The sequence below is a fragment of the Taudactylus pleione genome, unplaced genomic scaffold, assembly GCF_031769625.1.
Source record: "Taudactylus pleione unplaced genomic scaffold, aTauple2 ptg000562l, whole genome shotgun sequence".
Lineage (NCBI taxonomy): Eukaryota > Metazoa > Chordata > Amphibia > Anura > Myobatrachidae > Taudactylus > Taudactylus pleione.
The window spans coordinates 1,973,140-1,999,837 of record NW_028284964.1 but is presented as its reverse complement, the minus strand read 5'-3'; the positions used below and the strand labels follow the sequence as shown (position 1 = coordinate 1,999,837).

Sequence of the window (26,698 nt, the reverse complement as noted above, 5' to 3'; positions counted from 1 at the left end):
TCCCCCATTGTGCCCCCGGTAGTACAGACACGTTAAAAAAAAATACACTTACCTGAATCCACGCTCCGGACAACGCTCCCTCTCCCGCCGACGCCGCACGTCAGTCCTCCTGGGCTGGCACGCCCAGCAATATGACGTCTCTCCCATTACCCACTGCATGTGCTGGAAGGTGGAGCTCATGAGCTGCGCTCCAGCCCGGCTCTTGCAGTGGGCGCTGCAGCCAATGAGTCCGTCTGACTCTCATTGGCTGCTGATTCACACACACATCGCTGCTGCTCGGCGGTGATGTGTATGCAGCAGCAGCAGCAGCCAATAAGAGTCATCTGACTCCCATTGGCTACTGATTAACACACACATCGCCACCAGCGCTGGAGGCGATGTGTGTTATGCACAGCATGAGCCCACCTGCCACCCTCCTCCTGGTGCTATTGCGCAAACGCTCAGGGGGAGGGAAGGGGCTCAGCTGTGCAGCACAAGACCGGCGCTGGGAAGCCTAGCACCAGTCCTGTGTAAATGTGTAGCGCTGACCGCACACACTACGGTCGGTGCTACACTGCCTAACTAGGGCGGGCCCCCCCACGTCGCCGGTCCTACGGCCCCCAGGGCACACTCCCTGGTCGACCCCCCTTAGTTACGCAACTGCCCGGCGTCTCTGCCCTAACTTTTTATCATCATCATGGATTCTAAAGCTGGGCATCCACTATACAATTTTCTGTCAGATATCTGTCCAATCTGGCTGGTTGGAATGAAAACCTGGTAATGTAAGGGAGCAAATGACAGTCGATCATATGGTTTTAAACACTGACAAAAGGACAACAAATTTTTTTCAAATTGGTTACATATGTGTGTTTTAACCAATTTGTCTGAACAACCATTTTTGGCTATTTTCCAGTGTTTGTGAGCAAATGGACAATTGTCATTTACTCCCATACGTTACCAGGTGTTCATTCCAACCAGTCAGATTAGACAGATATCTGACAGATAATTGTATAGTGGATGCTCAGCTTAACTCAGTAAAACAAATCCTAACTATGGGCCATATTCAATAGAGGCAAAAAGCCGTAATGGGCTAAAAAGTTTTGCCTATTGCCGCTTTTCACCTGTTCGGAACTTATCTCCAAATTCAATTTCAGCCGGAATTCACCGAAGCGGAAACTCAATGCAATGTAATAGGAGAAAAGTTTCTCCTAAGAATAGCAGGTGAAAAGAAGTGCAAAATCTTTATGTTCGGGTGCAAACATTGGGAAAGACCCAGAGCCCTTGGCACAGTCACCCAAAGGCCAAATCTTGCAAAAAAAAAACCCAAAACCTAAGAACACCCCAAAACCGTACTTTCATTTTTGGGACGAAAAAGTAAAAAGTGGCGGGGACAAGCATAAAAACTAGCGAAATAGACTTCTTGGGGGTCTGCAAGGATGGGTCAGGTGTTTTTAGGACTGCAGGTGCATGCCGCAGGTGCGTTTTTGAAGTTTTTTAAAAATCACTTTAGAGACATAAAAATATGCTAGCACCCATTTTCAAGTACCCCAAATTTGACAGCAGTACTTGTTTTCACCAAAAAATACTGCACAATGCAATTCTTCACCACTTATGCAAAGACACTAATAAGAAGAAATTGAAACAACTTAAGTACCCCAAACACTTTTATTAGGGCTATTAGCACACATCTACATTGATTCCCTATGTTACTGCATCTTTTTGGGGGGTACAGACTGATTTCCCCAATTCTGACAGTACTTTCCGCCTCTTCTGCATTCGCCGCTTTCCGTTTTCGCGTGTTTAGGAATTGAATAGGGCAAAAAGCGGGGACGCAAAGTTTTCGCCTCGGAAACAGGCAAAGGGGCAGAAAGTCGGGCAGGCGATACTTGTCCGACTTTTCACCTCTAATTGAATATGGGCCCATGGTAAAAAGTGGCATTTCTAGTTATTTCATAATATTGTTCATTGTGAGCTGTAACAAAACGGTAGGTGGGTGTTTGCTGGAGACCCATCCCACGTGGTCAAGATGTCGGCCACGTCACTGAGGGGGTTAATCCCTCGTGCTTCAGTGCCCTTTTCATATGAACTAGCGGCGCTAGGTGCCATGTACTGTAAACGTATATGTAATAATGTGTTTTAACATGTTATATTTACAGTATTGAGCTGTGCGCCATTGTAGAATTGAGGAAACGCATGGTTAAATGTATGAGCTATGCACTTATAGGAATGAATTTCAAAGGTATTTTGTTTTATAGGGAATTGCCATGGTCGGGAATCACCTTGGCTGTAGCAAAGGTCATATGATAATTTAATGCACTTTCTTTGAAATGCACACTAGGGGGGGTCTCCTGTGTGTTACTGTGTAGTAGATATATGAAAAGAGGCATGCAGTTGACCAGTTCCTGTGAAGTGTGAGTTTTGTTTATATTGTGAAAGACAGTTGTCTGATTTGTGTACTAGTCTTAGAGGCCAGGGTGGACATACCCCCACCCCCTTCCCCCGTGGTATGCTGTGTTAGAACTAGATAAAAAAAAAGTCCTGCAAGCCTTGAATGTGTCCTCTGGCTATAAGGGAAAACTGTAGTCCTGTGACATCTGTATGCTGCGATTGTCCCAAGTACCTTCAGCAAGGGACTTGTCTTTTCAATGACATTTTGAGCAATAAACATCTTACCTTAAGACGCCTGCATCCGCTTGTATCCTGTGACTACAAAAGTAGCTCCAAACACTACTCTGTTCTTCAAACTATTCTGGATTGAACCCAGTGTTTTCAAACTGAAACCGTCTGCCAGACTGGTCCATAGTGAGGGAACAGTGAAAATTAGCCAACACTACCCGGAAAGTGTTGCAGCAGCGGGCTCACACATACCAGCAATAAGCTGCTACAAGTGCCATGATAGGAGCCTGTTTTGAATCACCACTCACAAAAATAAAGACTCCGCACAAGCTAATTATATTCATCTTGTAGGAATGTTACAATGACAAAAACCAACAACATATAAATATATTACTATTATTACAAAGGATTATTATTACAAGTTGGTGGTGCTCCCTAGCATCAGTACAATAAGCACTTAGGGGGTCATTCAGACCTGCTCGTGAGCGGCAGTATGCTCGCAAGCGGGTCGATGTCCCCCACTGTGCATGCGTCGTGCGCATGCGCGAGACCCGGAGAGCGATGGGCTCTCCATCGCTCCGGGTCTCGCACTAAAGGGGGCATGCTGTTGATGTTGATTGACAGCACACCCCCTTTGGTGGGCGTGCCGGGGGCGTGCCTGCCAGACGGAGGCATTTCCATGGGAACGCCTACCGTCTCAAGCCGGCCCCACTGACATCACTAGTGATGTCAGTGGGAGTGATTTTGGCTCTGATAGAGCCGTCAAACCACCACCAAACCGCCGGAGTTTAGAACCCGCTGCTTAGTAAATTTTGCCCTCTATCTGTGTTGTTTTGACAGGACATGAGGGGCTAATACGCCATTTTGGATTTTCTGCCTCTAATTCAAGGTGAAACTGTTCTGTAACTTATATACTGGTGAGTTTATGTGACATTCTTTTGTTTATGCATTAAGATCACATAGGGTAGACTCTGGTATTACAATAATGCCAGTCTAGAATACCTAACCTGTATCATTGCTGCGATTTGGAGACATGCTTGCAATTAGATTATACACTTTGGGCCTGATTCAGAGCCGCTCGTAAGCGGCCCGCTCGTTCGCTCCGAGCGATGTTTGCCCAACTGCGCATGCATATGGATCGTTATACGCATGCGCGAACCAGTCAGTGCGGTCGAAATTCATGTGCTCGCAAAATAGCGAATGCCTGATAATTTGAGTGACAGAAAGAGGCGTATGTGGGTGGTAACAGGGGAAGGTGCTTGAAAACGGGGAGTGGAGATCCGAACACAAGCGTGCTTAAAGGTCAAAATGGGCGTTTTATGGGTGTGCATAATTAAAACAGCAGCGTCATTGACCACGTCACTGGGTTATTTTATAGCCAGTACTGCTCGCAAGATTGTGGTAGCAAAAACCAACCACAAGAATAGCGAGCAGCTCAGACCCTGGTCGATGTACTCGATTAATCTAATAAATAGCGGACATGACGTAGGATGCGAGCGGCCAGGGGGCATAGTTTCCCAAAAAACGTTTTGTTCGCTCGTTCAGACCTAGAGGCGTGAACAGACCGCAAACAGCGAACGGTTCATTTGAATAGCCACCCCTATTTTCTGGACGAGCGAGCGCTAATTGCGTCTGGCTCTGAATCAGGCCCTTAGATCACATAGGGTAGACTCTGGTACTACAATAATGCCAGTCTAGAATACCTAACCTGTATCATTGCTGCCATTTGGAGACATACTTGCAATTAGATTATACACTTTGGGCTCTATTTATTAACATTATTTTTACTAAAATAAAGTGAAAAAGGGTGTTTTCACACCCTTTTCACATTATTTTAGTTTCACCTGTATTTATTACAGGGCAATTGGAGTAGAATTAGTAAAATTCTACTCCAACCCCCAGTATCACTTATTTTTAGTAAAGCAGATCGCATTTCCCATAATTGTAATGGGAAATGTGATCTGTGTGCAAGTTACTAAAAATAAATTGTAAAAAAATACCGGGGGAAGCCCTGTGATAATAACGCCACCTGGAGGTGGCGTTATCCAGGGTCTCCCCCGGTTACCGGGCTTCCACTCTGCTCTAACGGGGAGAGCAGAGGCGGGAGCCGGTACCAGTAATCAGCTATGTGGTCTAAGTAGACCGCAAGCTGATTACTGTAAAAAAAAAGAAAAAAAAAAAATTAAACATTTTTTTTTTCACTTACCTAAATCCAGGGACCGGTGATCGGGCCTCCGGTGATGGCTCCTCTCTGGTCAGCTGGTCTCCCACAGTGCACTGGGGCCCGGTCATCAGGTGATCGGGTCCCAGTGCAGTATGGGAGATCACCTGATCGGGAAGCCCGGAGAAGACCACCGGAGGACAGGAGGATGCAGGTAAGTGTAATGAAGGGAGGGGGGGGTCGCGGGGTTCCGCGATCGCGAGGGGCGGGGGCTTAGCGCCGGGGGGCGGGGCTTAGCGTCGGTGGGGGGGTAGTAGCGGTGGTCGGTTGGCGCATGCGCGTGCTCTTAGTCGCGGTATTTTTTCCGAAAATACCGCGACTAGAGTGCGGATGGGATCCGCAGGGACAGAGCTTTATCGCAAGCTCTGTCCCTGCAAGGGATTTATAGTAAATCCCTGTGATATTACCTGAATTCGCAATGCGAATTCACTCGGTAATATCACACTACAATCCGCATACAATATGCGGATTGTAGTAAATAGAGCCCTTTGTATCATATCATGAACTTGAGACACGTTTACATGGATTTTTGATTTATTTGTAACTAACTGTTGATCCACAGAAACTTATATCTACCTACCCAGATAAGGTTTTTCTGATATTTTATTTATAACAAACAACACAAATGTTATATGATATGATCTTGGTATTTATATGTTTGCAACAATAATTATTATAGGACACATCTTTAAAAAATTTTCATAGTATTTAACAATTTCACATTGGGAGATTTAATATCCTTCTTCTAAAGTATATATTGCTAAATTTATGGTATTCAACTATGATACATGTATTTTAAATTATTAAGAATTTCTAAGCAGTGACTCCATTTGAAGTCTGATTGGTTATAAATGACGTCATATTTTCACATGGCATAGCAATTTTTCCAATTATAGAATTAGAATGAATGAACATTTTTGATTGGCAATTTTTTCTTTACAGTATTATGGCTTTAAGAGACGAAGATTGGAATGGTTCGTTTATTTATGTGACGTCAGTTAATATACAGTACTGTTATACCATATATCATATATAAGTAATATTCTGAAATATGGATCAGGAAATAATTGAATAATATTTTAGATCTTTATATCTGTTTTTTTGACCTTATTAAACATTATCAAATAAAAGTTACGTTTAATTCTACATTTACGAATTTCTGTCTGTCTTCTTTGGTCTTTGAATCACCACTCATCGAGTTACCCGCACATTATGCAGTGGGAGGAGCCAGTAACAGGTACTACTGATGGTGAGAGGCCGTGGCGTTACAAGGGCAGTGCGGGGTGTGTGGGACACACCCGGTTGTTACCCGCCAAGGGGTGACACCAAAGTGTTGATTCTTTCTCAGTGACAGGAGCCGGGTGCTGCACTGTACTCCTGACACCGTGAGGGAGCCGGCACCGCACCCAGACTGGTCCCCGGGGCAGTCCGCATCTCTGGGACCCCCAAAGTGGCTAAAATGGGAGACCCGCAATGCCGCATCCCCTACCTGCGATGCCACGCCCCCTTTTTGCCAGCGCGCTGCTATGCCGTACAGACTACATTTGTATCCACACCAGGTGTCACTACGGGGAGGGATGCCACTGGTGAGAGGGAAGCCCACTAAGGGTATTCAGGGACAACTAACTACCCTCTATTCTAACAGCATCAAAATTCTGTGATCGCCTGGCGGGGTGAGGTTATCTGGTCACAGTGGGCTTGTATAGAAGTACTGATTCAGTCCTGCCTGTGTAGTGTGTGATTGCTGTGAGATAAAGCATGCCATGCTGACTGCAATTCAATTGCTGAGCAGCCGTGAGCTGGCACTAAGCCTAGCAATACAGGGTTTTAACTTTAGGAGGTAGGAGGCAGCCAAAGAGGCGCAGCCACCACGCAATGTTGTGGTGTTACCATGTACCCAACACTGTATATGGGCCCGAAATCCCTCTTGGCGGATATGTTCTTAAACATTTCATTACATGCAAGTGGTTACTTTTGATGAAAAGGTTTTCATGTGATGCACTAAACACAGAGCCAGCCCTAGGCATAGACAAACTAAGAAAATGCCTAGGGGCATCCAAGCCTGCCTAGGGCCGGTAGAGGTCTGGTGCAGGCACGGCCGGGGCACCTGCTGCAGGCTGGGCAGAGACTCCGGCAGCTGCGTAGCGTCCATGATTGGAGCTCAGCTGACAGATCCGATTGGGCTTGGCAGTAGCAAACAGTGAGCGGGCAGCAGTTTGTGGGGGCGGAGCCCCTGGACGGCGGCTAGTGGTTAGCGCCGGGTCAGCTCTGAGGTGTCACACAATCAGAATAAGCTTCTGCGCATGGGCAGGGGCTCATTCAGGACTGTAAGTAAATGGTGGCGGGAGGGATACTGCACCTTGGGCCTTTGCCGAGCTCGGTGTAGTGAGTCACACCTCACGGCTCTGGGTTCCATCTCCAGTAATCATCACACACAGCTGCAGCCTGTCAGCCAGAGATAGGAAAAGCGGGTCCACCGCACGCGGCTTGCTGTACCTTGAGTCGGACAGCTCTGCAGGCTGCGTTCAAGTAAAGTAAGTTTGGAAATGGGAGTGAGCCTGGGTTGCTGTGGTGCTCACTGCTGGGAGAGGGGTGCTCTGCTGGGATACTGGTGGTGGGTACTGATACCGTGCTGTGCTGGCCACACCCCTTTTCAGGATCCCACGGGGAGGAGGGCACCAACCAAAATCTTGCCTAGGGCTCTAATTTGGCTAGGGCCAGCTCTGACTAAACAGATGAACTGTAGTGCATACAGTACCTGCACTGCAAAGTCCAACCATGACCCAACAGGATGGGAATCATTGTTCCATCTCAAGAGATCAGATCCCATCCAAACACATCATATTGCCACAGAGCAGGATGACCCCCTAAACAGTTTAATTGCTTCAAATATATTTAAAAGTCAACATACAAATGGTATCCATTAACATCAGTAACACATATGAAATAGGAACTAGACAGAAGTAATTTTCCATACGACAGTCCAGGTACAGCAATACGCTCACACTGTGTTACCGTCATATCTGACTATCACACAGTAGGAATAACAATGAGGTTATCATAATGCACTGGATGCCTTTTGCTTTCATACCCATTGGAAAATAGATTTGTGCCTTGGATCGTAAAAAAGAATATATTGTTTTAGACCTCACACATTATTATTCGTACAGAGACCTCCCAGGAATCAGCAGCGACTCCCCATTGGGTCATACAGGAATGACTGTAGCCTTTGGCTACTTCTTGTTTTAAACCATAACAGCCTGTTTAATACAGTGCCTTCCTTTCCAGCAATATTTTCAACAAATAAAAATATCAAACACTATGGGGTAAATGTAATAGCCTGCAAGTTGCAGGCATCGGTGAGTTCACGGCTAAGTCTGCCTGATGTTTTAAAGGGACAATGGTTTTGCCTTTTAAATAACTGCCCATTTAAAACATCAGACAGACTCGCCAGGAACTTGATGACGCCTGCAAGTCGCAGGCTATTATACAGAATTTACCCTGTGTATACACAATAGGCCTGATTCTGCAATTTACGCTAAAGCAGTTGCAGGTGCAATCCCTTACGGACCACAATATCGAAAATATGCTAATGTCTCCCAAAGCATAGGGACGTCCACTGCTGCCTTCTCATAACCGTCCGACGACGTGCAACAGCATAAGCGTTGGTAACATCCACGCAGTTCAAACATGCAGCTTGTAAGTCAAGTCTGACCTGCCTCAAACACTGCGGCTCTCCTGACTTGCTGAGAGCTCTCATGCTGCAAAGGATATTGCAATGGCTTCCTTATTCATGCCCATGGATCACAGTCTAAGCGGTCAGACACGCTTGCATTTTTCTAACCACCCCCCCGTTACCACCCCCAAACGAATGTGTCACAATCATAACCGTCGGTAGTATCTGTGACTCAGAAACAGGCCCAGCATGTGCTATGATGTGATTCTTTGGGGAGTATTCATGAAAGCTTGCAGAGAGATAAAATTGTGAAAGATAAAGTACCAACCAATCAGCTCCTAACTGCCATTTTTCATACACAGCCTGTAAAGTGACAGTTAGGAGCAGATTGGTTAGTACTTTATCTCTCCAAATTTTATCTCTCCAAAAGCATTCCTGAATGTCCCCGCTATAGAACTTTGGTTAGAACTTAGGGCCTGATTCAGAGCTGAACGCTCTGGCCAGAGCGCTCGCTCTGAATCAGGGCCCTCCTACCTGTTTTTGGAGCGGCCTCATGGACGCTCGTATAGCTGTGGGTTACCACCCACAGCTATAGCGAGCGTCCATGATGATGGTCGCGATGGTCTTGACCATCGGGACCATCAGGCTTGCGATGGAGACCCTGTGGTAGGGTCTCGCTGCCGCAAGCCCTGGAGTGATTTTGGCTCTATCAGAGCCAAAATCACTCCCACTGACATCACTAGTGATGTCAGTGGGGCCGGCTTCAGACGGTAGGCGTTCCCATGGGAACGCCTCCGTCTGGCAGGCACGCCCCCGGCACGCCCACCAAAGGGGGCGTGCTGTCAATCACCATCGACAGCACGCCCCCTTTGGTGCGAGACCCGGAGCGACGGAGAGCCTATCGCTATCCGGGTCTCGCGCATGCGCACGACGGAGCTCCCTCCGTCGTGCGCATGCGCAGTGGGGCAATATCGACCCGTTTGCGAGCGTCCTTTGCTCGCGAACGGGTCTGAATGACCCCCTTATAACACTGATACTTAGGAAATGAAACAGAAACAACTGTGGGCACAATGGGAGAAATTATCCAAACTGAGCTACATTGTAAAAATAAAACAAAAAAACAACAACTGTCAAAAGCATTTTGACCTTAATTTTTATAGACAACGTTATAAACAGTGAGATACAGGGGTTGCTGGAAATACTAATGAATTAGTAAAATACACAAGGATCACCACCTCATTTTTGAATATTAATATTATTTTCTCTGGGCTCCACTTTTGGAAATATGCTCCATTGAAATGAAGGTAAATATGTATACATAGGAAACAAATTCTGCACTTTTCCTCCAAAACTTTTGCCTGTTCAGATTTACAGACAGTGATTCTTTTAGATGCATTAAAGAACCCACTGACTTTGTGTTAGGCATCAAATTAGACTGTCTTTCAGCCATCTGCTCATGGATGTCTCTAAGGCATTTACAGTTAAATATAGAAAGAAAACATTGACTTTATTCCACCTATCACTGTCCAAACCGCTGCCTGATGTCTCTGTCACAGTCAATGGCATCGCTATTATACCTAACTGCAAAACTCGCAGTCTCAGGGGTAAATTTACTAAGAATCGAGAATGGTCGAGATGTCAATCTCAGGAGAGTTTAGGCATGATTTTCAACTTGCAAATTGACTAAAGGCAAAGTCGGGTGAGTTAGAGAGAGATTTCTCTCTTCTCACTCATAAAATTCAGGTGAGATAGCAAACTCGAATCTTATCACCATCGGGCAAACTCGGAAGTACTTTTCACCTAAAAGATACAGCTCGCAAATTTACCAAGAATCGAGATGACAATCTCGGGTGAGATTCATAAACAAAAAGAAGAAAAAAAGGATAGAGTATTTTCATATGGTGCACTCTTTATCACCCAACTATTCCACACTTTATTATGATAATTCAATGACTATTACAATAACAGATCTTTATTAGTATTATATTAAAACTTTAGTACAAGGGACACCAATACGGCGAAATATAAAAACAATAGAAATATTCCTAAACAGGAATATAAATAGTAGTGTTGTGAATGATATCAATGAATAAAGTGAATTAAAAATTATCAGATTACCACTGTTATATGTTATCTTTATTATATATTGTAAGGTTAATGAAATCTCTGAGTATGTTATGTCTCTATTCATAAAGTCCTTTCAGAACATTTTTACAGTGTCAGTTGTTATCTAAACACCGTATGTATAATATTGGAAACAAATAAGGTCTATACTTCCCTATTAATTTCAATCCACAGTATTGTGCCCACTAGTGCTATTATGCAAACTATATCCACCTGTATCTTTAACTTGTTACTATTGCAACAGGGGGAAATTGACAGATAGTGTAATTTTATTGCAACAATTGTTGCCTATATCCAGATTCTCCTACTCAAAGGGAATTTGTAAATACTGTCTGCCAGTTATAAATATGTTTGGTGCATTAGCACAATCAGTTCTCCACTTGAATTATAAAGTTAGAAAGAAAAACAACATGAAGTGCAATTCTGTTTTATATAGTATATATTGTGAACAACATATCCATTTTTAATATATTTAAACCATTAAATTCACAAATTTTGCAGAATGCAATCATTCACCCATTTGTGGAGTATAATAAGGAGAAGTTCGAGAGATATACTCAGTTTAATCTCTGAGTTATAAATATGATTGTAAATCAATCAATCAGTCATATGTGTATCATTATATATCATGCATACATTTCTCCATCTACGTGCTTATTGCGGAGGAAATACACATAATCCCCAGAGTAAAGCTATGGTCAGCTTTAAAACTCAGTGTACTACGAATCACAAATATGGTTGTAATGCAATCAATCAGTCATATCTGTATCGTTATATATTGTGCATACATTTCTCCGTCCACGTGCTTATTGCGGAGGAAATATACAGTATATCCAGAGTAAAGCTATGGTCAGCTTTAAAACTCAGTATGCTACGAATAATCAATCAGTTATATCTGTATTATTATGTATGGAGCATACATTTCTCCATCTACGTGCTTGTTGCAGAGGAAATACACAGTATACCCAGTGTAAAGCTATGGTCAGCTTTTGAACTCAGGGCCTGATTCAGAGCCGAACGCTCTGACCAGACTGCTCGCTCTGAATCAGGGCCCTCCTCCATGAAAATGGAGCATCCTCCTGGACGCTCGCATAGCTGTGGGTGACCACCCACAGCTTATGCGAGCGTCCATGATGATGGTCGCGATGGTCAAGACCATCGCGACCATCGGGCTTGCGACAGAGACCCTGCGGTAGGGTCTCGCTGCCGCAAGCCCTGGAGTGATTTTAGCTCTATCAGAGCCAAAATCACTCCCACTGACATCACTAGTGATGTCAGTGGGGCCGGCTTCAGACGGTAGGCGTTCCCATGGGAACGCCTCCGTCTGGCAGGCACGCCCCCGGCACGCCCACCAAAGGGGGCGTGCTGTCAATCACCATCGACAGCACGCCCCCTTTGGTGCGAGACCCGGAGCGACGGAGAGCCTATCGCTATCCGGGTCTCGCGCATGCGCACGACGGAGCTCCCTCCGTCGTGCGCATGCGCAGTGGGGCAATATCGACCCGTTTGCGAGCGTCCTTTGCTCGCGAACGGGTCTGAATGACCCCCTTATAACACTGATACTTAGGAAATGAAACAGAAACAACTGTGGGCACAATGGGAGAAATTATCCAAACTGAGCTACATTGTAAAAATAAAACAAAAAAACAACAACTGTCAAAAGCATTTTGACCTTAATTTTTATAGACAACGTTATAAACAGTGAGATACAGGGGTTGCTGGAAATACTAATGAATTAGTAAAATACACAAGGATCACCACCTCATTTTTGAATATTAATATTATTTTCTCTGGGCTCCACTTTTGGAAATATGCTCCATTGAAATGAAGGTAAATATGTATACATAGGAAACAAATTCTGCACTTTTCCTCCAAAACTTTTGCCTGTTCAGATTTACAGACAGTGATTCTTTTAGATGCATTAAAGAACCCACTGACTTTGTGTTAGGCATCAAATTAGACTGTCTTTCAGCCATCTGCTCATGGATGTCTCTAAGGCATTTACAGTTAAATATAGAAAGAAAACATTGACTTTATTCCACCTATCACTGTCCAAACCGCTGCCTGATGTCTCTGTCACAGTCAATGGCATCGCTATTATACCTAACTGCAAAACTCGCAGTCTCAGGGGTAAATTTACTAAGAATCGAGAATGGTCGAGATGTCAATCTCAGGAGAGTTTAGGCATGATTTTCAACTTGCAAATTGACTAAAGGCAAAGTCGGGTGAGTTAGAGAGAGATTTCTCTCTTCTCACTCATAAAATTCAGGTGAGATAGCAAACTCGAATCTTATCACCATCGGGCAAACTCGGAAGTACTTTTCACCTAAAAGATACAGCTCGCAAATTTACCAAGAATCGAGATGACAATCTCGGGTGAGATTCATAAACAAAAAGAAGAAAAAAAGGATAGAGTATTTTCATATGGTGCACTCTTTATCACCCAACTATTCCACACTTTATTATGATAATTCAATGACTATTACAATAACAGATCTTTATTAGTATTATATTAAAACTTTAGTACAAGGGACACCAATACGGCGAAATATAAAAACAATAGAAATATTCCTAAACAGGAATATAAATAGTAGTGTTGTGAATGATATCAATGAATAAAGTGAATTAAAAATTATCAGATTACCACTGTTATATGTTATCTTTATTATATATTGTAAGGTTAATGAAATCTCTGAGTATGTTATGTCTCTATTCATAAAGTCCTTTCAGAACATTTTTACAGTGTCAGTTGTTATCTAAACACCGTATGTATAATATTGGAAACAAATAAGGTCTATACTTCCCTATTAATTTCAATCCACAGTATTGTGCCCACTAGTGCTATTATGCAAACTATATCCACCTGTATCTTTAACTTGTTACTATTGCAACAGGGGGAAATTGACAGATAGTGTAATTTTATTGCAACAATTGTTGCCTATATCCAGATTCTCCTACTCAAAGGGAATTTGTAAATACTGTCTGCCAGTTATAAATATGTTTGGTGCATTAGCACAATCAGTTCTCCACTTGAATTATAAAGTTAGAAAGAAAAACAACATGAAGTGCAATTCTGTTTTATATAGTATATATTGTGAACAACATATCCATTTTTAATATATTTAAACCATTAAATTCACAAATTTTGCAGAATGCAATCATTCACCCATTTGTGGAGTATAATAAGGAGAAGTTCGAGAGATATACTCAGTTTAATCTCTGAGTTATAAATATGATTGTAAATCAATCAATCAGTCATATGTGTATCATTATATATCATGCATACATTTCTCCATCTACGTGCTTATTGCGGAGGAAATACACATAATCCCCAGAGTAAAGCTATGGTCAGCTTTAAAACTCAGTGTACTACGAATCACAAATATGGTTGTAATGCAATCAATCAGTCATATCTGTATCGTTATATATTGTGCATACATTTCTCCGTCCACGTGCTTATTGCGGAGGAAATATACAGTATATCCAGAGTAAAGCTATGGTCAGCTTTAAAACTCAGTATGCTACGAATAATCAATCAGTTATATCTGTATTATTATGTATGGAGCATACATTTCTCCATCTACGTGCTTGTTGCAGAGGAAATACACAGTATACCCAGTGTAAAGCTATGGTCAGCTTTTGAACTCAGGGCCTGATTCAGAGCCGAACGCTCTGACCAGACTGCTCGCTCTGAATCAGGGCCCTCCTCCATGAAAATGGAGCATCCTCCTGGACGCTCGCATAGCTGTGGGTGACCACCCACAGCTTATGCGAGCGTCCATGATGATGGTCGCGATGGTCAAGACCATCGCGACCATCGGGCTTGCGACAGAGACCCTGCGGTAGGGTCTCGCTGCCGCAAGCCCTGGAGTGATTTTAGCTCTATCAGAGCCAAAATCACTAACACTGACATCACTAGTGATGTCAGTGGGGCCGGCTTCAGACGGTAGGCATTCCCATGGGAACGCCTCCGTCTGGCAGCCACGCCCCCAGCACGCCCACCAAAGGGGGCATGCTGTCAATCAACATCGACAGCATGCCCCCTTTGGTGCGAGACCAGGAGCGACGGAGAGCCCATCGCTATCCGGGTCTCGCGCATGCGCACGACGGAGCTCCCTCTGTCGTGCGCATGAGCAGTGGGGCAACATCGAGCCGCTTGCGAGCGTCCTGCGCTCGCGAGCGGGTCTGAATGACCCCCTCAGTGTACTATGAATCACAAATGAACTAATAACATTTTTAAACTGGTATAATTGGAAACGCCGACGCGCGTTTTGCCTACAGGCTGCCTTGTTTCTACCTGTAAATAGTTTAAATAGGGTATATTTAAAAAAAAACAACAACATAGTCCCACCCCAAAAGCCTAACCAGCCCCGGACTTCCCAGCCAGTCCTGGTACCTAAAATTATGGAGAACAAAACGAGTAGGGTTCCACTGTAAATTAGGTACCAGCACCACACTGCAGGGCCAGTCCTGGTTTTAATTATAGGGGGAAAAAATGCGTAGGGGTACCCCTATAATTAAACCCAGCACTGGATCTAGCGGGGCCCTGGAGAGGGGGACCCCTTTATTGGGGGGGTCCCCAACTCCCCAGGGATGCCTGGCCTGGGCTGACTAGCAGTCAGGACTGATGCTGCAGCTGGGGGGCCCGGTGAAAGGGCTCCCCTGGCTGTGGCATCAGCCCCCGCTAGAAAGGGTCCGGTGCTGGTTTTAATTATAGGGGGACCCCAACGCAATTTTTTCCCCCTATAATTAAAACCAGGAGTGGCCCTGCAGCCTGGTTGCTGATATCTAAATTATGATGGAACCTTACTCGTTTTGTTCCCTGTAATTTTAGGTACCAGGACAGGCTGGCAAGTCCGGGGCTGGTTAAGATTTAGGGGGGGACCCTATGTAACTTTTTTTTTCAAACATTTAACCCGTTTTTTAAAGGTCTTAACACACAAGTAGCCAGCACATATCTCACTGATATGTGCAGGCTGCTAGCTTGGGAGAGATTTGCAGAGAGAAACATTGCAATCTCGGGTGAGTAATTTCATCTTCACTTGCAACTCTGGGGAGATATCTCGATCTACTTCACCATCGGCCATCTCACTTTCAGTTAAACTCACTTCTTAGTAAATTTGTGAGATGAAAAACGGAAAAATCTCCTGAGATTCGGCGATGCAATTCGAGATTAAAAAAAACTAAACTCGACCATTCTCGATTCTTAGTAAATTTACCCCCCAGTGTCACCCTCGACTCCGCGCTCTTCACCATTCATTAAATTCCATATCATGCATTATTTGCATGCCCAAAGCCAAACACATGCTTCCTTGCCCAGATTGCAACATACCCTTATTATTTCCCACTTTGATTATTGCAACCTCCTGATTTCTGGACAGTGACATGACCATCATTAGGAAATGCAGCTCCTGGAGTGCAAGCTTATTTGGCCAGGTGTTATGAACCTCACCAGTTTTGATGATATTCTGGTGGGGGTCAGCCCAGTATGGTACTTCTTAGCACAAAGTTGCAGAGTCTAAAGAAGGTCATGCATTCATCGAAGACCCCACTCAAAAAGGTTTGGACTCTACCCCCCACATAAATACCAACCATGAGAGGATAGGATAGTGCAGGACACCAGGATAGAAAAGCTAACTGAAGTTCAGGTCACAAAGTCAGGATCCAGGGATAGACAGGTAGTCAGGGCAGGCGGCAATCAGAATAGTCAGGTCATAGTCCAGGGTCAGGGCAGGCGGCAGACAAAAGAATATCCAGGAATCAAGCCAGGCCAGGAAGACAGAAGGTAACAATACAGAAGGAAAAAGCCTGGTCAGCAGCAAGATTTAAGGAACCGAACAACAGCAGGTTCAACAGAACCCTGGCAGATAGACAATATCCCCAGCACTGAGAGTACTGACTTCCTGCCTTACATACCCACATCCTACAGGGGATTAGCTCTGCCCATGATATGGGCAGAGAGAAGGCACATTCATGATGATCAAATATAACACACCAAGCATTAAAAACAACAGGAGCTGCTGTGGCTCAACTGGCAAGGACTGAAGCGAGGAAGGAGGCACCGGCTCTACTGCGTCTGCTCGGCGGATCTGATTTTCCTTTCATCCTCATCACTAGTGCAGAGGAAGGCGGTCCGGTCAGAAGGGTCTTCACCATTCTGGAAACGTTGGTGGTAGTTAATTCGTTTCTAAATCCTCCTTTTCTTAAAGCGTATGCTGTATTTAAATATGTATTCGCTTAAGAGGAATAAAAGAGATAAATCTTAAAAGAGGTTTCTAAAATATTTTTTCTACAACTTTAAACGTCTGCTCAGATAATATAACATTGCTGAAACAGAAAATATGCAAGAACGTCACCTTTTCTTCACCCTTGGCGATACATAAAAGACTGACTCATTTTTTATCCAAGGGGAAAAAAAGCTCCGAGGGCTCAGACAAGCGATAGAGAGGAAGATGACCGCAATCCTTTCATTTCGCATTTCATTATGGTTAAAGGACAATTCTTGGCCTTGTTAAGAATCTCTAACATTTTTGTTAAGACTTGGACTACTGAGAGCTGACGGCTAAGCATAGAAGGATATAAAAGAAAGAATAAGATGCATTAAAAACGAAACTCTTTTTGTTGGCTATAATAGATTTCGTAAAAATGTGGAAAAAATTAATTGTTCTTATGAAAGATGGGGCTTTCCTGGTCTCTGTCAGATTTAGAGCTGGACATAAGTCATGACATGTAAATATGCTTAATCTGCGCAATTTATCGCACATCTTGGCGGTCAATCTGAGCCGGACGCAACTGAAGAAACGGGCACACCTAGATCTGAAAATATGGTGGGCGCATGAGCCGCATGATCAGGAGCGTTTCTAGAGAGGAGGGGGTCCGTGTGCAGTCTCCAACACGGGCCCCCTCCTCTCCATCCGGCAGCTGGCTGCACACCAGAGTGTGCCCAGAGTCTATAGCGCATGCACAGATCACCGGGAAAATGGCCGCAGTACTGTACATTTTCCCTGTACTGTGCGTGCGCAAATGAAGGGAAAATGGCAGCGGTGGCCATTTTCCAGCCATTTTTACAGGCGCAGACACCGGAGCCGACGTGGGACTCCAGAGAGGTAAGTTTTATAGCAGCAGGGTGTGCGGTGCAGGCCCCCCTGGAACCTGGGGCCCGTACACCCTGCACCCATTATAAATACGCCCCTGACCACGATGCGGCCGAAGTAGCAAGCATTTGTCCAGGATCTTGTGCAAATGGAGACCAACGTTAAATAGTCGTTTCTTGTCGGCAATTGGGTGGTGAGTATTAAGACGCATGGAGCGGCTGTGTCTGATGGGAGCGTCTTGGGTCTGTATTGTGACTTCCGTACTTGATTGTGGGGCTCAGACCCAGGTGTGACGCCTGTTTCAGACGGAACTCTGGCAACCAGCATGGAGCTGCAGCAAATCCATATGCTAATGATGACGGCTGAAGTATGGACGCAAAGACAACAGTGGGCGGGTGACCGGGATGCATGAAATCAAGCAATGCCAATGATCACATAACTGAGCGATTATCAGCAGTGTGGGGATATGGGCAGTAGCCAGCACTGGGATCGAGTGTCCGATCCCAGCGCCGGAAGAGCAGGGGCAGGCAAGGGAGATGTGTCCCCTGCAAGACACACCAGTGACCGTCACTGGAACAGTGTGTTTATCTCCAGTGACAGTCCAGAAACAGTGGCAGCGGGCAAGACTTGGCCCTAGATGCAAGCTGACTGTAGCTCACAGCCCGATAAGCTTGATGTGGCGGCTACTTGAATTTGGCACCGGGCGCGAGCCAATCACAGCTCGCGGACTGGCAGCCAATAGGAAGAGGCCATATCATGGCTGGCCCTGTCCGTGGCGTCTGACGTCAGAAGAGCCAGTTCGGCAGTGGCGGTCGAAGAAGAAAGATTCCACGGCAACAGCTCCTGTGGCCGCGGAAGAGGAAGATCGGCGGCGCTGGCTAGAGACAGAAAATAAGAGACAACGCCGTTGGTCGAGACGGGCCAGCGGCAGAAGAATGCGTCTGAGGACCGGAGAGGACTGCGGGGGTGGAATGTTCCCCCAGTAGAAACTCCCACCATACAGGTAGGCCCTCTGAGAAGCCTATCTTTAAACCTCCCTAGACCATCAGGGCAGTCGGGCACTAGACCCATGGGCACAGTCAAGCATTAGGCCTGTAGCTGAATAGGCGGGCACTAGGCTTGGGCTCCATAGGGGGCATTAGGCCCTATAGATTGAATATTGCCCTTGTTATGAGTGAGTGACCTGGGTATTAGGCCCGGCCACTAACAGTGTAAATAGGCGGGCGGGCTAAATAAGTGAGCCCCTCAGTTAGACAGGCCCAAAGGCATGAACTACCATTGATAAAATGGGACTCTGTACATTAGGCACAAGTCACTTCTCTGCCCTGAAGTAGGCTGGCTAATAGCCTGAGCTACCAATAAGACCCTGGGCACTAGGCCCAGGGCACGGAGTCCATTGTGGGTGGCTCTGGATGTTAGACCCAGGCCACTGGTACAACGGATAGGTGACCCCCTGCATATATATATATATATATATATCTCAGATTATATATCAGAGGTGAGTTGTAAGCTCTGCGGCTCCCACCCTCTGGGTGGAGGAGAGGCCCCAGCTCCCCACGCTCATAGAAAACTAATATCCTGGGGAGAGTTGTCCGGCTTCCATTGGCGCAACGTTTCTTTTGTCAGCTCTAATAAGCAGTGTTAAAAGAGCAGCACTGAGGTTATTAGTTTGTGGTTATCTTGGAGCTATAAATCTGTCCTTACTATGTATATCGAGAGCGCTGGCATCCCGTACCCAACCCAGTTAAGACATATGCCTGGTATATAACAGGGAGCATTTACTGCCATTGCAGAGCGTACACATATAAGCAATGTTCCCTGAGAGGCGGGTGACAGAATGTGAAAACATATACAGGAGCAAGTAAAATAAGTAAAAAAAAAAAAAGTTTGGGAAGAAACTTCGGCAGTGTGGACACTGCATGCATTGGAAAGGCCTCATCAGATTGATATATACACCCATTATAGACCAATACAACCTGCAGAGCATCTTACACTAGCACATGATGACTGATAGATGAGAGCTAACATCTTTCCTTTTCTTTATGCCTCTTGAAAACTCATCACGTTGATAATGACCAGGCAGTAGTAAGAGGAAATCTACTGTGCGTCTGCCAAATGCCAACAGAGGTTCATGTAATAAAATGATCATTATGCGGGGAGAGCAGGGAGACTTAGGACCATCCCTTGTCATCTTTTCCCCTCGGCTGCTGTTAACACACAAGGTTCCGAATTCAGCTCTGGCCCACAACAGCTGTAATAAAGCATTGCGGAAGCAAGCAGCATTACATTGGAAGCCTCCCTCCATCTGTCCACCAGGTATGGTTTATCGGGTTTGCTTTATTGCACCCGTGCCGCGGAGGAATTCAGCCTGCAATGCAGGAACGTAAAATGATAAAGAGGCCGTTGTTTGTTTTTATCACCCTGGTGAAGGAGCGTTGTTTTTTTATTCTCTTTCTGCTTTATAACATCAGCGATATTGTATAGAAACTTTTGAACTCAGGCACTGAAAAAACAAAGCTCAGCAAATGTTATCTGACTTTTGCCTTGAAGATCTCTAAAGCCGTATATAGTATGTTGGTAGGGGGAGACGGTGGATTGCTGTATTGCAGCTACCTGGAGGGTTCAAGTGGCAATATTCACAAATCTCTGGGACTCTTGTGAAAAGGAGAAAATACACCCTGTTTATTTTAAGTATTTTTTTTTCCCAACTTTATTTTTGTGGAGCTGTAGAGCAAAACTTATGAGCGGAGGTTTTTCAGCACCGGTGGGAATCACTTTCCACATCCAAATACCACAATGAGCTGTGCTGTAACTGTCTCTTAGATCTATTTTTGCTGTAAGCATCTCCTTTTGGGAAGAAAGACCCCCTCTCTGCTGGTTTTAGCAACAGAATTAGCAGTCCGATGGGGATCGGTATGATTTACCGCCGGACGCATGTTCGAATCCCGACGCTGGAAAGACTGGCACCAGTGCAGATCCCGACTGCGCTAAAGGTAAGTACTAACTAACCTAACCCCCCCCTAACCCTAACCCTCCTTTAGGAGTACCTATCCCTATCCTCCCTCCCTAGTGCCTAACTCTAACCCCCCTCTAAGTACCTAAACCTAACCTCCTTTTCCCCGCTGACTAAACCTAACCCTCCCGGGGTGTGCCTAACGCTAACCTCCCCCCGGGAGTGCCTAACCCTAACTCCCCCTTTCCCTAACCTAACCCTCCTGGGGGGGTGCCTAGCCCTAAGTACCCCCCGGGAGCCCCTAACCTAACCCCCCGCCCCCCCGCGGCTGTCCGCGCCCGGCTTACCTTCGATCGGGATGTCGGGCATCGGGCTCCATAGGTAAAATGACAGGCGTCAGGATTTCGACGCCTGTCATTAGACCCTTGCCGGGATTAGACAGTCGGGATGCCAACGGTCGATATTTAGACCGTCGGCATCCCAACTGCATACCATACGATGAGCAGATATTTCATGTTCGTGATTAAGTACACGGTTTTTTTTTGCACCTGGTGCATCGCAGAAGAGAGATTAAAATCAAAACAGTGTTGGTAAAATTTCGATTGAACTGTGCTGAAGGTAACTTCTCATGGCTAATTTGGAAATGTTACCGTCATGTGAAGAGGATGTGTGTACAGGACATAAACAGACTGGATTTTATTATGTGAGATGCCGTGTAAAGGTATAAAATTGAGTTACTGTGTATTTGTACAAAACAAGGACAATGTACAAGGCTGCCATAAGAAGTTTTGGGCCCTGGCACTAAGATGGGTGTGGCCAAGAGGTGTAGGGGTGTGGCCATGCATGTTGTTGAATTACAGGCCCAATGAGTGTGTGTTGATACAAAGGAGGGTGTGGCTTCAATATTCCGGGATGATGGCTGTGCCTCTTTGACAGTCCTGGTCCTTATACACTGTACCTCCCCCCTCCCCCCCAAAATCTCAGTTTCCCTGAAAATGCAAACTCCACTTTAAGTACGAGAGTCAAGATTCTAAGTCACGCACAGAATATAGGCATGCTGCATATCATCTTAATCAACAGAAACTTAGGTGCAACAGCTTTGTGGATAAGATGCATTTTAGGAAAGTCGCACGAAAAAAGACACTTGGCGCTGCCGAGTCGCACAGCGCTGCAGCGTTATGTGTAACGCGACTTGTAGCGCATGGAGCATAGACGTATTCTTGTGGTTTGCAATGTAAATGATAGTATCTATTAACCTATTATATACATCAATAGTGATTGTCAGAGGGAACATTCTGGGGATTCATCAATAACCTTAGCAATACAATGTTTATAACAGGAGCTATTGCAGTAATCTTAGTAAGTTTATTCCTGTACATTTCAGTTATTCACCATACACAGAAATGATTGCAGCTATTTTATTTAACGCGAAGCACTTACCCAAGTTCTCAATGGAATAGTAACGCTGCTTGCTGTCCACTCGCACCGTCTCCGCGTAGGGGCTCCCAACTCCATAGCCAATTATATACCCCCGCACCACGATGTTCGGATTTAATGGCGGCGTCCAACTCATAATGATGCTGGTGGTCAGTGGCCTAACATGAAGAGAGCTGGGCTGGTCTGGCACTTGGGATTCTGCAAGCCCAACAAAGAGAGCATTAATATTCTATGTACAGTACTATCTCAGCCCACAGCCTGGCTAACATGTTTTGATCATTTTCTGAATGCAGAATGTTGTGTTATAAATAGATGGATCCAGGCTCAGGGACCAGAAGGGTCTAACTAGCTGCAAACCTGAATGACTGATTTCCTAGGAGTGTTTGAGCACATACTGTAAGTAACATGATTGGGGAAACAATTGCATTTTTATAGGTAGCCAACTGCAATATCTACATTCCCAAAAAAATTATATTCCATTTTATTGCTTTCAGTAGAAGAAATAATGTACAGATGTTGCTTCAGTTGCCCCCTAAATCATCGGTGATCAATTATCGCCAATTCCGACATTTTGCCTCAAATTGAAATAGGGCAACAGTAGGAGGTCTTATTTAAAAAATATATTTTATTATCTTTTTTTAAAAATTATTCAACATTTAAGATTACCCAGGGTGACTTGTCTTTTTCTGTCGGTGACTGCATTCAGTTTCTGTCACTAAAGTGCTCAATTGATGGCCCTTGGGTCTAAAAATCATAACATCATCTAAATACGCTGCTATGTAACATGGCGTCAGGTCTCTGAATATTCGACTACAATTTAAACACCTTGACGAACAATGAAATAGCAAGTTGTAAAAAAAAAAAAACCCTCAAAAATGAATCTATAAAAACAATGCAGTGAATTGAGTAAAGGTTGGAGGGGGGCATCCACTAGCCAATATATAAAACTGGTCTGAGGACTCAAGCCCACTTTAAGGGTTATATTTACGAAAGTGCGAGTTTGTGGTTTTCAGAGAGGAGATGTTGCCCATAGCAACCAATCAGATTCTACTTAACAGTTATCTAGCACCTTCTAGAAGATAATAGCTAGGATCTGATTGGTTGCTATGGGCAACATCTCCACTTCTAAAAACCCCTAAGAGTCCATGTAATCGTTAAAGTGTGAGCACTTTAATGTGGAAGTTCCATTACATGCTCAGACATTACATACAGTATATCCTCACTTATGCTAATTAAATGGAACCTTTTAAAAGCGATAATCTCAAGGTTCTCTCTCTGCAGAGGAGTCTCAACGTGGAAAACAGGAAAACAGATACTTTCCCAGATGTCAACAAGCACATGGGAGCTTTGCAGGAAAGCATGACGTCCCAGCGATGTGGGGCTTTCCAATCACTTTAACAAAATACACTAATTAAAAGGGATATCCGCAGGGGATTGGAGTACTTCACCGTACTGTCTCATCCATGCTTATTTTACACAGACATACAGGGAAGGCAGAAGGGACCCCATGAACCATGCAAGCTGTAGTGTAACTGCTGCTAGGCTGATAGTGCTGCATAGAGGTCTCTCAGTACCCTAAGAAGTTGGTGACTCCCTGCGGTATGATCAAAGCATCTGTAAGACTGTAACTTCCATTCCAAAGTAAAACTGTAGGAGTGAGAAGCGTAGAGTATATACAGTATTACCGTCTTTTAATATTGAAGTTTGTACCAGGATCACTCAGAGAAGATTAAATATGTTTTAGTTTAGCATTAAACATTATTCCAATGATGTATAATTTCTACAAAAGACACACACATACATTGTTACAATATAGAAATATTATTATAGGGGGGACCTTCTAGAGAGAGGAGTGGGCAAGTGGAAAGGTTACCATAGCAACCAATCAGCTTCTACCTATCAGTGTACTTGATAAATGCTAACTCAAAGTTGATTGGTTGCTATGGGCAACGTCTCCGCTGGTCCACTTCTCCACTTTTCAAATGGTTTGATACATTTCCCCCATAGGGCCGAAGTCAATTAGCCGCGGAAAAAGTGCCGTCTGGCGAAAAGCAGACCGAATTCGCCTCATTCGCCTGTTTTGACGCAATGTTTTTTTCCATGCGCGCAAACGTGGATAGGCGAATGTTTTTACAAACCGAAAGTAGCGAAAAGGACATCTTTTTTTGGGGAAATCAGTCTGTGCCCCATAAAAAGCTTCAGTGACCCTGGGAATATAGAATAGTAGGAGTAGTCCTAATAAAAGTATTTAGTGAACTTATTTTGCTGTTACATGGATATTTGCATATGAGTGGAAAAATTATAGAAAGCAATGTTTTTTTCTGAAAAATAAGTACTGAGGTTAAACTTGGGGTACCTGAAAATGGGTACTAGTATGTTTTGATGTCTCTAAAATGAAAATTTTAAAAATCTCAAAAAATACAACTCCTGGAGCCTTCTGCAATCCCAAAAACACCTGTCCCATCCATATAGCCCCCCAAAGTACCAAGCCTCCCTCACTTTTTTCCATTTTACAACACTTTTTTAATTTTCACCCCAATAATTAAATGTAGTTTTTGGGGTGAATTAAGTTATTATTTTTTAAAATAAAATTTGCCTTATTAGTCATTAGGGGTTGGGAGGTGTCCAAAGGGTTCTGAACAAGTCCCCACACTTGTACCCCAAAATATGGTTTTTGCAGTTCTTTTCTCCTGCCTTTTGCTGGAGAAACATTTTTGTCTGTTGATGCCTATGGAGTTTTCGCCTAGGCGAGAACTCCGGGGGAATTGAATACGGAGATACTTTAAAGGCAGGCGAAAGGTGCGAATCGGAAAAAACTTTTCTCCAAACTGCACTTTTCATGGCTAATTGAATACGGTCCATAGTCACTTACTTGGTATATAATAATGTACAGTGTACTGAGATATACATTGTGATGAGATTTTTTTGTTTTTTACATTTTAATAGATGTTTTAAATGGGTTGGGTACAGGATGCCGACGCTTAGGATCCTGGCTTCTTGGGATCCCGATGGCGGCATCTCGACTACGATAGAATGCCGACAGCTACCGGTAAGTAGCCTAACCCTACCCCTAAAGCTAATCCTCCCTCCCCGCAGCCTAAACCTAGCCCTAACCATCCCCCTAGTGCTTAACCCCAATACTTACCGTCAGGATGTCAGCGGTCGGGATGCTGGCGCCGGGATTCTGGCTGGTGTCGGGATTCCGCTGGCATCCTAAGCACCGGCATCCTGTATGCCAGGATGCCAACTACATACCGTTTTAAACATATAGAGCCTGATTCAGCTGCAATCGCAACTGCAATTACACACACAATCGGGCGATTGTTGCGTTCTGCGCATGTGTACGCATCGCAGTGAGCTTGCGCAAACACTCCACTGCAACCGGGACTGCGATCGCAGAGACTACGCAGACCCATCGCAGAGTGATTGACAGGAAGTACCGTTTGGGGGAGGTGACGGAGGAATGGTCGGTTGAAACGCAGGCGTGCCAGTGCGTGTGAACGCTGCTGCAGGGGTGTACATAAATTGGCCACCGTGATGTCATACGCAGCCTGAGCTCTCACGGCGTGCGCTGAAGTTAGCAATTCCTGAGTAAGGTCAGAGCTTGTGCAAGTGTGTGTGAGGCTGCGATGGTACTCACTGTTACCGAAGGTTTTGCGGTCTTGCTAAGTATTACGGATGTGTGTAAGGTAAGGTGAGCGTTATTATGTTGTGCTGCGACGGCATAGCGATTGCAGAGGATACTATCGCTGTCAGACTGCGTGCGTAATCGCTATTGCGATCGCAGTTGCGATCCGTACTGAATCAGGCCTATAAACCATTGGATGATTTGTTCAACCTGAAGGAATTACATGAATACATTATGAAATATAGTATGTATTATAGTATAACATGAGCTACTTATGTTATTGGAATATGGCTCATGTTCCTATTATCCATAATACTAATATGTAAAAAAGAAGTTGTATAGATACTGTACATTATAGACTGCAGGGGTGGGTGGGTGGCTGCTTAGGTGTCTGGAGGGGAGAAGACTATAACTGAGACTTTCGGAGGGGAACTAACATATTCTGGCCCTCACCCTGTAATTAGCTATATCGCCCCGCTGGGTAGTGTTCTGCCCCAGCCTCCCACAGCTCAAGGATTTGCTGGTGTGTAAATTGGTGTGTGTGTGAGCTTGTGGCAGGGAAATTATATTGTGAGCTCTTTTGGAACAGAGAATGATGTACCTAAATAACAGTATCTGTTTGTACAGCGCTCAGTGTATGTTGGCACCATGTGAACAAATGATAATAATTACAGATGTGCGGATATGTTCGGATCTCAAAAAAACGGCATCTTATTGGCTATCGGCTATCACGTGTTTTAAATAGCCAATAAGATAAATTCGAACTAATTCGAATTTACGATAATTTTGTTGAAAAGAACCGAGTAAAACCGAACCCGTGCATCTCTAATAATAATAGAGTAAATCAATTTCTTGCTAATGTTAGTTGCAATACATCCATCCCGGGGTGCTGGGGGGGCAGTTACTGGTTACTCGGGTCCAGACTTGGAGTGCCTTATGGGGGTCTGTTGCAGGCCTGTGTCAGCTGCTA

General features: G+C 44.6%; 1 protein-coding gene across 1 annotated transcript in view; it reads right to left on the bottom strand.

The window, feature by feature from the left end:
- The window catches only part of DCC (DCC netrin 1 receptor), an 845,884-nt gene that overhangs the window by 117,259 nt on the left and 701,927 nt on the right, over positions 1–26,698 (bottom strand). Inside the window, exon 15 of the mRNA XM_088453001.1 lies at positions 22,104–22,298. Coding sequence (XP_088309127.1) covers positions 22,104–22,298 — 195 coding nt within the window. The remainder of the gene's footprint in view (positions 1–22,103; positions 22,299–26,698) is intronic.